The sequence below is a fragment of the Poecile atricapillus genome, chromosome 1 (assembly GCF_030490865.1).
Source record: "Poecile atricapillus isolate bPoeAtr1 chromosome 1, bPoeAtr1.hap1, whole genome shotgun sequence".
Lineage (NCBI taxonomy): Eukaryota > Metazoa > Chordata > Aves > Passeriformes > Paridae > Poecile > Poecile atricapillus.
Window position 1 is genome coordinate 143,820,715 of NC_081249.1, and position 12,538 is coordinate 143,833,252.

The 12,538-nt window shown below is 37.9% G+C and overlaps 1 protein-coding gene across 3 annotated transcripts; it reads left to right on the forward strand.

Moving 5' to 3' along the window:
* The first annotated feature begins 43 nt into the window (after nucleotides 1-43).
* On the forward strand, nucleotides 44-11,788 carry NUSAP1 (nucleolar and spindle associated protein 1). 3 transcript variants are annotated; one of them, XM_058829468.1, is made up of 11 exons: nucleotides 44-170; nucleotides 1,231-1,296; nucleotides 2,350-2,541; nucleotides 3,611-3,770; nucleotides 4,268-4,360; nucleotides 5,075-5,175; nucleotides 6,157-6,344; nucleotides 8,387-8,553; nucleotides 9,539-9,649; nucleotides 10,202-10,313; nucleotides 10,776-11,788. In XM_058829468.1, exons 1-11 carry the CDS (start codon nucleotides 78-80, stop codon nucleotides 10,861-10,863), a joined length of 1,371 nt encoding a protein of 456 aa, XP_058685451.1. In that variant the 5' UTR covers nucleotides 44-77; the 3' UTR covers nucleotides 10,864-11,788. The 3 variants fall into 3 exon arrangements, with proteins under 3 accessions (XP_058685451.1, XP_058685449.1, XP_058685450.1); XM_058829466.1 differs by lacking the exon at nucleotides 44-170 and adding an exon at nucleotides 338-725; XM_058829467.1 differs by lacking the exon at nucleotides 44-170 and adding an exon at nucleotides 339-713.
* The last annotated feature ends 750 nt before the right edge of the window (nucleotides 11,789-12,538 follow it).

Sequence of the window (12,538 nt, forward strand, 5' to 3'; positions counted from 1 at the left end):
GGCCAGTTCGAACGGAGGGGGCGGTGCGAGCGGTGTCGGTTGGCGCGCGGCGGACAGGGCCGGTCAGAGCTGCTGTCATGGCGCTCGCTTCGCTGCCGCCCCTGGAGGCGTTGAAATACGCCGAGCTCCAGCGCATCGCCAAGGCCGCCGGGCTGAGGGCCAACCTTCGGGTGAGGTGGGGGCGGCTGCGAGGGAGCGCTGCCCACGAAGCTCCGGGTTCTGGGGTGCCCCCCGTGCCCGGCCGTGAGCCGAGGGAAGGCGTCTCCAGCCTCCCGGGGCGCTCTCTCCTGGGCCTGGCTTGGCGCTGGGGTGCCCCGGGGGCTGCGCTGCCGTCCGCGGTGCGGGCAAGCGCTCAGGGAGGGGGAGAGCGGGGCGCTGGTGTCCCCGCGCTGTTTGCCCCCAGTGAAACCCCAGCTGTGGCTGTTTGATTGGCTTGGTTTTTTGTTTGTTTGAGATTTTTTACGGCTCGGAGTGGGACGAACAGTGACGACAGAGCACCTTAGGGGAGGAGAGGGCCGCGGTTAAGGGCGAGGAAGTTAAGGACGCCGCAGGGTCCTGCCGGGAGCTGCAGGGGCATGCGAGACACGGCCTGGCCCCTCCTGGCAGGCGCTGCCAGCAAGAGCAGAAGTCATAAAACCTTAAAAGAAAGATCCACGGCTTGGGTGGACAAGGCAGCTCTCTGCCCTCACAGGACTCACGGTTGTTCTGGGAATGTTAGTTTCGGGGTATTATGATTTGTTTTTATGCTGACCTTTCCACTTAGGTGTCTAAGAGTCTTTCATAGGCTGAATTCTCAACGGCGCGTTTTCATTGTTATTTTATTACTATTACCGCTGAATGTATGCGAGGGATGAAAACAATGCTTTACGTGTGGTATGGAAAAGAGAAGCAATTGCAGAAATTTGATACATTTTTAATTCAAATTCAGCTGCACTGCGGGGCTTAAAACAGTTTGTCTCATTCCTTGAACAACTGACCTCCTGGAAAATAGAACAGGAGAAACCTAGTCAAGGAAATTTATCTTTTTGTCTCTGTGGAAATTTATCAGTGGCCTTAGGCACTTTCTTTAATTGGCTGATTCAAGTGGTGTCCTAGGTATGCCTTATTCTGTTGGATTCAGGAAATGTTCTTGTTTGTTAGATCAATTTATAGGACGCATGTTGGGCTTATGCAGCTCTTCAGGGACTTGATGGACTGTTTGGTTCATGTGTTGTTTTGATTTCTCTTCAGGCAGACAAATTGTTGGAATCATTAAGGCGGCACTTTGAAGGGACAAAAGAAGAAAGTGAAAATATGGTAACTGATAATAAATCAGCTGTTGCTTTTAAGAAATGTAAATCTTAACTCGTAACCCATAGAGCAGGGCATGTGCTGAAGGGTGTTTTTGACCACAATGGGAACTGTCATAGAATTACCTTTTTCTTCTTAGTGCCCTTAGTTTAGAGTACTTATGTACTGATAGAAATAGATGTGCTAATGTTAGTTTTGAAGCGCCTCTATGTCTGAGAGCTGATTTCCTTTCAGTTGCCAGAATCAACAATGTGTTTTTCAGCATGAGTACAAAACTATTCTCTGTGAACAATAACATTTATCTTCCACCGAATAAAACTTAATTCTTACTTTTTTGGCTCTAGATACTATTTAGTACCAAATGTAAAAATATTTTATTCATTTTGTATGTGTAAATGAAGGTGACTAGATACTAATTGGCAAGTGTTTTGCACCTACTGCAATTTACTTCCACTGTAACAAAAGCAATACAGTTGTGATACTTCCTTTATTTAGTGTATTGTTTTCTTAACTTTTTTTGAAGTCTTCTGTAAGCTGAATTATTTTGTTGAGTGTGGCAATGTTTTTGAAGTTTCTGATTAAAAGTAATTTATCTACTTTGTCTAAAATATATCTCCCTTTAAGTGCATCCCTTAACCTTCTTTAAGGGTTTGAAGAACTTGTGCAAACCTTGTCAGCTTTTTTAAAATTTTCATGAGCAAAAAAGGAGGCCTGTTTTTATTGATGAAGAGTTTTCCACAAATATACAAATGTGGGAGTGTCATGACATCATGCAAGTTAGATTTCAAATATAAAATATTGGGCATTTATAATCTTATTAAAATGAAATATGATAAAACAATTATAGGAATTGTATTTAATGTCTCCAAACAATGATCTTTGATGCTTGGGGGAATGTAGATAGTGCCAATTTCTTGATTACTGTGCTACTACATGGCATGGTACTGTTTATCCTCTGTGTAAAATGCCTTTTTCAATAACAAAATTGAAACTTTTCCTGGAGTATTTAATTTATATTTGCATCAGGTATCTTCCAGTTATAGTATTTTTCTGCTACAGGATCCTGTAAAGAGTGCATCTACTTCCATTAAATTGGATGAACTAAGCAGTCAGGAGGAAATTATGTCTGATTCAGTGTGTTACATTACAAAAAGAGGTGGTAAAAATAAGAAAATAACCAGGAAAAAGAGGAACTCCCATGAGGAAAGTAATGCCAGTGAAGAAAACCCAGTGCTTTCTGATGAGAAACAGGTGATTTATTTTTTTTTTCATTGCATGCTTTTGTGTGCTGACTGTCCTCCCTTCCTCTGACCATAATTTAAGCACACTTGATTTATTTTCAATCACCATTTATAGATGGTATACATTTATGTTTGTGTGTGTATAGGCACATATCAAAATTCATATTCAAGCATTCTGGTACTGGTCTTTTGTATTTTGTACCACTGACTTTTGTCTATTTATGGTCTGTCCCAAAATAAACAAACACTACTTGCTAGTCATTGCTTCAAGAAAATAAATTCCTCTAAGAAATATTAAATTACAAACACTTTATCTGAGTGTAAGACTGCTTTCACCAGTTCATTGTAGTATTCTGAATCTTAGGCTAGTTTGAGAATTTATGTAAAACAAGGTTGTTCTCACTTTTTTGATACAGAAAGAATTATCAGAAGTTGCACAATTGCCTAAACCTTATAATTTATTTTTTTTTTTATTGTGAGGGTTCTTCATTCCTTTGTGTGCCTGAGGGAGAGAAAGTTTCAAGGTGAGATAGAGGTAGAATTTTTTTTTTCTTGAGTTACAAAGAGTAGGTAAGGTAAGAACTGACTAAAAGACTTTTACTGATGTGGGGGGGGGGGAAATGAGAAAATGAGGAGTATTAGTCTTTTAGTGCTAGAGAATTGTACAGTACACAAAAATACAACAGTAAAAAGTAATATCCCCAGTGAACTTATTCTTACTTGCAAATAATAAACTTTTATCAATAAAGGCAATTTTATACTGAAAGGGAGAGCTATGCAGGTAAAAGCTTTCTAATATATCAAAGTTTGTGAAGTAAACAGGGTAAGTATTTCACAGGTTAATTCAGTTTGGACTTCAGAAAATCTCTTGCTCGATCTCCCAATCAAAGTAGACTCAGCTATGAGGTTAGAGCACAGTGCTTTAGGCTTTATCCAATCTGATATTGAAAACCCTTGGGGATGAAGGCTGTGCACCTCTCTGGGCAATCTGTTCCACTGACTCACTGTTCTCAGAACAACAGCCTTTCTTTATATCCAGTTGGAACAAACTGGTAAAACAAAGTGTATTTCAATTGCAGGTGCATTCTGAAATGAAAGAAAATGGAGTGCCTCAGGGTGAGCACAAAAAGAGACAGAAGGTATTACAAAACAAAAACCAAATAACTGAAGAGAGAGATATTGAGAATACAGAGATGGGTACTGGACAGAAGAAACAAGCAGAAAGGACTTCTACTAAAGGTAAGGGAGAACAGTGTAAGCAGAAAATTGGATAAAAATAACTTTAATTTGTGCTACTTAGAATAACCAAAGTATAATTTTATTGTGTCTTCAAAGATTTTTGTGGCATGTCTGTTGATCTCTTCCTTGTTTTGGGGATACCAGAAGAAAATTGGTCTGGTTTGAGTTTGTGTTACTTGTTTACTGCATTTTAACACAAAAATCCACAAATCCTGCAGTGTAGGAATTTTGCTGGCTTTGACTTCAGAACTCTTGTTTTTAGTGGAGGAGTTCTCAGAGATGTGAGTGTATTTGAGTTTTACACTTTCAAAAGCTTCAGTGCCTTTTGGAATGCCCTTGAGGTGTTATTCCAGCTGATTTTATTTCTCAAAACCTAAACCCACTTTGAGGAGGTAAAGTATGTTTTGAAACAAACATTGGAACAATATTTAAAAACACTGTGATTACTTTAAATCATCTTCCAGGAGTTCTGATGATTTTGTCTAATCTTACTGTAGCAGGTAATGCTCATCCTGCAGGAGGGAAGATCCCTGTACGTGTAGGCCATGCATCTAGGTCTGCAAGAACAGGAATGACAGCTACCACACCAAGTAAGATAACCTACCATCTTTAGAAAGACATGTGCTTTCTCTGTGTAAAGGGAGGCTTAACTTAATTTCTTGCAACTCAAATTTCTATTCCTGCTCAAATAGAAGAATATCCTCTCTTAAAAAGCAAGCAAACAAACAAAAAAAATAAATTCCCAAATGTTACATTTCAAGGTACATATTCCAGCTTGTAAATTCATAGTGGTAAATGACTAGTATGTATGTTAAAAAACTGGTTTATTGAACATTTTGGTGACTTTTCAATACAATACTTGCATTAATGATTTTCAAAGACCAGGAATACGTACATGCTATTACTCCTACTTGTTTAGTTTTCACTTTATAAATACTATGGTTGTGCTGTGCTATTGTACATTAGCTCATGTTCATCACTTCTTAAAATGCATTAAACTATCTCAAATGTAGAAGTATTTATTTTTTTCTTTAACTACAGATTTTGGGGCTTGGGTTAGATAATCTTTAAAGACCCCTTCCAACCAAAACCATGGTTCTCTAGTCCTCCAGATTACCAGGTCCACATAGCTGGTGAAATAAATTCTTTTGGTCCTGTTTGGTCAGATGTGTCTATAGCCTTGAATTAGATTGACTTCTTTCAAACCATAACAATAGGTGTCACAAAATCCTCCTATTAAGCACTAAACATCCTTAGAACTATATATCTGATCTGTGAATCTTCTTATTTTTGGAACTTCTTAGACTTTAAGAAGTTGCATGAGGCTCAGTTCAAGAAAATGGAATCTATTGCTGACTACATTGAGAGGAAAAAAAAACTGAATGAGAATTGCAGCACAGTCAAGGTAAGAGATAACACAGGAAGATATCCATTGCTGGCACATTTATTTCCAGGGCCTTTCTGTAAAAGTCCTACCAAGGTCTCTTTAAATCAGTAAGTAGCTGGTCATGTGAACATGCAGTGGAATGTTACAACAAATGAAATTTAACTGTAGTTCTACATAACTAGTTATATATAGTTATTTGTATATAACTATACAAGATTTTACATGTTAACAGTGTACAGCTGTAGAAACCAACAACTAACTTGTTGATTTTGAGTAAAAATAATTGTCACAGTTACTTTTGTGAAAGATCTTCTGGAACTTTTGTTTACAACTGTTTGAATTAAAAACAAATTCAAAATTTAACCAAAGGGCTAGGTTATTTTTCACAGAGCAGGAATTAAATATTAAGTTTCTCTTTTGTGCCTGAACTATCATCCCATGGCTACGTATGATTCTCCTTAAAAATACATGCAATATGTGTTGTTCTCAGTTCTTGTATTTCACCCTCACATGGGTGAAAGCTGCTAACAGGGCCTCTCACAAAGTGCAGTAGAGCTCAGAAAAGTGACAGTAATGTATCAATGAATGTATGAATGAATATGTCAATGGCCATGGAATTGTTCAGGTCAGTTACTCTAACACTGCCATATCAAACAGTAACAATGAATGAAACTCCTGAACATTACATTTGTTTTTTTTTAATGACATATTGTAGCAATGTACACTTCAGACAAATTACTAGTGGCAGGTGCTAACCAGAAAATCAAATTGCTTAAGATCATCAGAAAAAGACATTCCACATTCTAAGGTATATGTTGTCAGGTCAATTTAAAAATAATAAAAATAGTTACATTTAAAATATACTTTTAAAGAGGGGGAAAAAAAAAGGAGAAAACTGAAGAGGCCGTATGCTTCTGATTCACTGTGTATTTTCCCTTCTTGGCTGCTTTGTAGACTAATGTTCAGCAGTCTGGTAACTCAGAATTTGCTTTTCTCTAGAAACAAGCCAGTGGCAAAAGATTTTTATTCAGCCCAAATCCAGAAAGAGGCAAATTCTCCAACACCTGCACTCCGAGTAACTTCCGGCGCTCACCACGCAATTCTCTGAATGCTGCTAATCGGAGTATTTTGTCCCAGAAATCTTCATTCCGTCCTTCTGTACTTTCAACATCCAAAATGAATGTCAGGTAAAAAGAACAAACCAAAGCTACCAGCAAGCCATTTGACATGATGCACATGAAATAATCAATACTGACTGTGATTTTACTACATTATTTCTCTTCCAAACATGAACTATGCAAGACTAATTCTGATTACTAACTTTCAGCCTGGCTTTGTGAGTGGTTTAAGCCTCACTCTGCTGTTAGTGTCTTCATTCTTCATTTTTATGTCTGTTAGAAGAATCTCAAATCCTGGCTTTCATTTTGCTAAAGTCAAATGATGCAAAATCGAGCAAATTATTTTTCTTCTTTTACTGTGTTAGGTTTTCTATTTTACCAGGCAACCTAATAGTTTATTTGAATTAATTTATCTGTCAGTTTTTAAAATCAGAGCTTTCCTCAGTATTCCAAGTGAGTCTTGCAATGGTTTTTCGCTACTTCCTTAATTTTGTCCTCTACTTCCCCTCTCCTTCAGTGTCACAGCAGGGGTCCTCTTGTGATTGACTACCATGGGCAGATCGTTCCTAGCAGATGGGAACCAAGCTGACACCAGAAGTCATGAGGAATTGCTAAATGAATGAACTCATACTCAGTGCTATTATACCTCATCTAATTTCCTTTTAGAACACCATCTATATGTCATCATTCCTACACAGCAATCCAATTCCCTATTAGTGTTAATACTTCATGAACTTCTGTTATCAGTACGTTTTATTCACTTAATAATTTTCCTGGAGTATTGATCAAGAAATCCTTTAAAAGAAAGAATTGAAAGGACAGTCCTTATGATACCCTATTGATGAATGTCCTTTTGCTTGGATTTCTAGTGAGAGCCTTTATTTCTACTATTTCTTTGTTGATTTCTGACTACTATACTAATTTTGACTTTAATCAGTTTCCTAAACTTTCCACAGTTACTGAAGTTCTGATTAGACATTCTCCCTTTGCTAACAATACACAGTTGTTTGCTGGCCTTTGTTGTGTTACTTTCTCTGACGACCTTCACTTTTTACCTTTTGCATGCCAAGATCATGCTGCTGGGCCTTGTTTTTGTCCCTGACTAAAGTGTGTGGGATTGTTGTTTTCAAGTCAGATAATGCAACTTTTCCTATTGGTGTCTGATAATCTATAATTATGTGACTTTGAAATGCAAGTCTTCTGCTGTTCAAAGGTCAAAATCAAGTTTAAAAACTTAGTGGCTTTGTTTTTACATTAAACGTCCTCTTTGATTTCAACAGATAACCAATGTAAAAAATACGCTGCCTCTAGTGTCCACTTGGATGTCTTCACTGCAGCCCTAACTGATTCCTTGCAATATGTGAACCAAAACATTACTTTCAGAATTTGCTTTTGAAATTCAATTCATCCAAAGTTGCACTGTGGTGGACCTTGCAAGCTGTACTTCATCATAAATTTGCTTGTCCACAAAAAGAGCTTTCTTCAAGATTTACTCTGTGTCTTTGTAAATCTTGCAAGCTTATAGCTTATTCTCAGTACCTTCTTTCAAGATTTTTAATTTTATGCATGTATACATATATAAGTGATCACAGGTATTCATTAAAAGTGTCTGTATACACATATACATATGGAATGTGTGTGTCTTGGTATGCAGGTAATTTGTGTGTTTCAAAATTTTCAGCTTCTTCCTCTTGTAGGTCATTGAGGCCTAGCATTCTGTTAGTTGTCTTCCAGTTCTTCTTAATTTGAATTTTGAAGCTAATGAAATATGTAATGCTTTACTGCAGAATCCAGCTCTAAAGTCAATTATATCTGTCGGTGAATAAATCTACTAGCTTATCGCACCCAAATATATTTGCTTTTCAAAATAACAAGTAAGTCAGTTATTTGGAGTTTCTAATATTACTTACTGCTATTAAGACTGGCTCAAAACTTAGTGTTATACCAGCAAGGTATTTTAGTACAGTTTTGTATGAGCTGTGAACATCTTTCACATAGTAAATCTTTCTACCTGTAATAAAAATAGAATGCAGAACCTTCTATATTCCAGCACATTGCTTACATTCCTTGTAGGTGACTAAATTTGTCTTCATATTTCTAAAACCTTTCAGGTTCTCAGAAGCCACAAAAGATAATGAGCACAAACGCTCTCTTACCAAGACTCCATCTCGAATGTCTCCATACATGGAGGAGATCTGCACACCAGACACTCAAAAGAGCTGCAAACTAATAACTCAGAAGAACAGCAAGGGAAATAATGATCTGACTGCATCAAAGGGTAAAGTGGATGGTGAATATTTGGCTCTTTCAGATCACGACTTTTGTCTTACTGAATTACCATACAAGCTTTTAACAACTGAATGTCATGTAGACCCAGGTTTTAATTTAATTCTCTAATTTATGACTGGTTCTTCAGGAACTGCAGTAGTTTCTTTGTTTCCTTCTGTTTTCCAGTGATTTGACTAAAATTTTTAGGTGCCATGACTTAAACATATGGTGTCTAGCTACCTACAGAACAGAGAAAAGAAAATATTCCAGACTTTTAGGGACTACATAGCAAAAGATTCATATAGCAGATACAGGGACACCCCATCTGCACAGAGAGGAATTTCTGACACCTTCTCAGAGGTCTCATTCTCCTTATGGGGTTGGCATGCATCAGGCTTCTAGCTGTGCTTTAGGACAACCTGTTGTCCGCCTCAGCACCCTGATCAACTCGGGAACAAAAATTAAGAAAAATCAGTCTTCTGATTACTAAGAATCTCTGCAGCAGCACAGTTCTACTATCCAGCCATTGACACCTGTAGCATCACAGGGATATTGGCACAGGTCAAGAACCCAGAGCTTCCTGGTTTTTACCGTATAATAACACTGATGTTTTTAAGGGGCAAGCAAAGCCCCATGCTGATCTAAAGCTGGCCTGTTCCAAAAGAATTGCCTCTTTGTTTAACATGAAAAACCACTTGGTTCCAAATAGGCATAGAAGAAACATATAATTTGCCTTGAAGGACTAGAAAAACAAATGGAGCTTGTGTTCTTCCATAGTAGAATCATAGCTGAAGGGCCAGCACACCACAACTCTTGCCCTCCCTATTTCAAGTAAGCTGTGTTTGTGCAATTCTGTCTTTAGAGGTAGCAGCAGGGGCCCTTAATGGCTCTTTGGTCTTGATAATTGTAGTGTGGTCTTCACAGGTACTTTCCTATTTTCTGTGTACATTGATGCTCTTGCTAGTCTAACTGTGTTATCTTGATACCTTTTGTAGTTCTTACCCCTTTCAAGTTTGGAGCTCAATCTGTGGAACCCTCAAGTGGAAAGAAGACATTTGATCTCAAAGCAAGTCTCTCTCGGCCACTTCGGTATCAGCCACACAAAGGTACCGTGACCTTTGTGACCCTGTGCAGTCTGTGTTGGTCACACCCCTTACACTCAGCTGCTCCTACAGGGGTGCATTGATACAAATAGTGAGAGCAAAGTTTACAGTCTCCTTTTGTCCCTTTTCCTTTCTCTCTGGCTTCCTACACAGTCTGATGTTAAATTTCTTCTTAATATATGCTTTAAGAGCCTTCCCACTGAAGATTTCATGACCAAAAGCCCATAAATAGAAGAATAAATATACTTGTATTCCACTGAATAGCTGTATGTACAGGAAATATGAAATATTCTGTACACAACCAGGTGGTTTTTTTTAATGTCGTGTGAGAAACTGAACTTTGCATGGTGAGCGTTACTTCTAAGAACAGTCACCTGTTACTACTTACAGAAGAACTACTTGTAAGGAATGGGCTGGTGAAACAGCTTAAAGGGGTGCTTCATCTTCAAGACATTCAGCAAGAAACAGGCTAGCTAGGATAAATTCATGATAAGAAGTTAAGCACACAATTACAAAACTATTAAACTAGTCTCTCTTTTTGCCCCTAAATTATAGGACGACTAAAACCGTGGGGAGAACCTAAAGAAAATGCTGTTCTCAGTAGATCTGGTGGTAGCACTATCTGTTCACATAAGAAAAATTACAAACAGCCACATCTCCAGACAAGGTAAGTACACCACTCTTTAGAGTGTTTCTAACACTTTCTAGATAGTGTTACTTAAAATATGATTCATTTGTCTTCTTAGGACTTAAATGTATTTTGGGAAAGAATACTTTTGTATTAAAGCCATTTTTCCCTCCAATGACTGTTCAATTTCAGGAAGGCCAACAAAAGGCTGTTCTGAATTTGTTGGACTTTTTTCCATGAACAGTATCAGTTCCAGAACTTGGAGATTTACCTTTATCTTGGAAGAAGCTGTCAATGTTGACATGCTGAAATATTAGACCTGCATCTCTGAGCAGAAGTATTTGCCTGAATGTTTGAGTTCAGTCCATAACAGTACTGTTATCTCTGCCCATGGCAAAGGCAGTGCACTGATTAATCTTGTGTTGTGGTCAGCTTCAGATTCCTTTGGTTGCTTGTGTCTCTACCTTTAATAAACATGGTCTCTTTTTTTTTCCCCTCCAGGGAAGAAAGGCGTGAGACACTTGAGCAAGACAGAAAAAAGAAAAAGGCTCACACTCTTGGAAAACGTAGAGGCCTATCTGTGTGTTAGGATGAATAAGGAGTATCTAAGACATTGTAAATACTGTTCTTCTCATGTAAAGGCTTGTGCTGTCCATGTATGGTTCAGGTTGCTTTTAGCTAGTGGAATCTAGAGAGCAGCAATTAATGAGACCTTGTAATGTGCCCTGAGCATAATGTTTCTGTGATTAATTTCTCCACTGAGATGAGAATTCTAAACTTTCAAGGGCTTAGAACTCTCTTGTTGCTTCATATTTTCATTTTCATTCTCTTAAAGATGTTAAAGAAGAAAATATGAGTGGAAAAAAGATGCCCAAGAAGCCTCCTTGCAACTTAGGATAGACTTGTGCATCGGAATGCACTTGTTGCATGCTAGAATGCAGGCTTTGGATAGCAAGCTTCAAAATGTTAGTATTCAAAATGACCAGAGTTGGAAGTACCTCTTTCCCATGTTCTCTAGATCAAACCTTAAATTCTCTAAGTTACAGCAATTATTTAGCATTTCCAATTGTATCCTTTGAAATTCTGTTTCATAAGAGAAGAAAAAATATGGAAGCTCTTTGGAAAACTAATGGATAACATAATTGTAAACTAACTGTTTTTAAAAAGTCACAAATTTACAAATTTATGAATTTACAAATTGCCATCTGAATGCTTTGAGCAGTTTTTTGTTCCTTCCTGTGGCTAATAAAACTCTCTTGCTTTTCATCTCTAAGATGCTTAAAAGAGGTTATAAGTGTTGAGGCACATTCAATACCTTGGTTTTAAAAGCAGTTGTTATTCTTACATTAAAAAAAATACATTAGAAAAGTTGTCTGGATTGGATAGGGATAGAACTAGAAAGGTAATTTAGCAGTTGTTTTCAGCTGTTGAGCAAGTAAATGTTTCACTGAATTTAGTATCCCATCAAATAGATGTTGCAGTGTCAAGAAAAAGCAATTTTTAAAATAAATGTAATGGGGAAAATAAATATTTTGTATATGTTCTGTTTCTCACTGGCTTTATCATTTAGTAGAGTACCTGCTTCCTCACTGTAGCACTCTTTGTTCACACTTGTATTTACTGCTATGGTTCCCTGTGCCAAGTTTTCCTCACCAACTCACCTGCCTCCCACTCTGTGAAAGATGTTCTGGTATCTTTAGAAACAATAACCTTCATATCCTTCTTCTACAATTAAGCTGTTGAATTCTGTGCAAAAGGCAAATGAAAGTACAAGATTCTGTTTCAGCTTGCTTCATTGTTGTCTTTCCATGTAAAATACAGGAACACTTAATATTTCTAAAGTATATTTAAACAAGATCACTGTGGAGGAGGTCAGTGCTTTGATTACTTAAATTTGTGACAGCTGAAACATACACTATACAAAGCAAGGGCCGAGTGCCTATCTTGAATTACTAAAAACTGGACTACTCTGAAAAGGGGAGGTATTAAGGTTCTGTGACAGCAGTTGAGGCTGTGAATTCTTCCAGCAGAGCTGAGTTAGGCTAACTGCACACAGCAAAAGTGGGGTCTGCTCTGTCCTGTAACGGTGCTAGGCCAAGCTGTGCCTCCTTAGGGAGCAGACAGAGCTGGGGCTTTCCTCCCACCCCTCCTTTGGAGTATTACTTCTTTCCAACAGCCTTGGCTCTGTAACATTGTAGGATTATCTTCAACAGCTCTGAAGGAAAAAAGTCAAGCCTGCTGCATAGCTCTTATTTCCATCTTGG

Bases quoted from the DNA above. Each gene is read 5' to 3' on its own strand.
- NUSAP1 (XM_058829466.1), top strand. From the start codon at position 576: ATGCGAGACACGGCCTGGCCCCTCCTGGCAGGCGCTGCCAGCAAGAGC. The intron at 726-1,230 runs GTATTATGATTT...ATTTCTCTTCAG, and splicing joins CTGGGAATGTTAGTTTCGGG to GCAGACAAATTGTTGGAATC. The intron at 2,542-3,610 runs GTGATTTATTTT...TTTCAATTGCAG, and splicing joins TGCTTTCTGATGAGAAACAG to GTGCATTCTGAAATGAAAGA.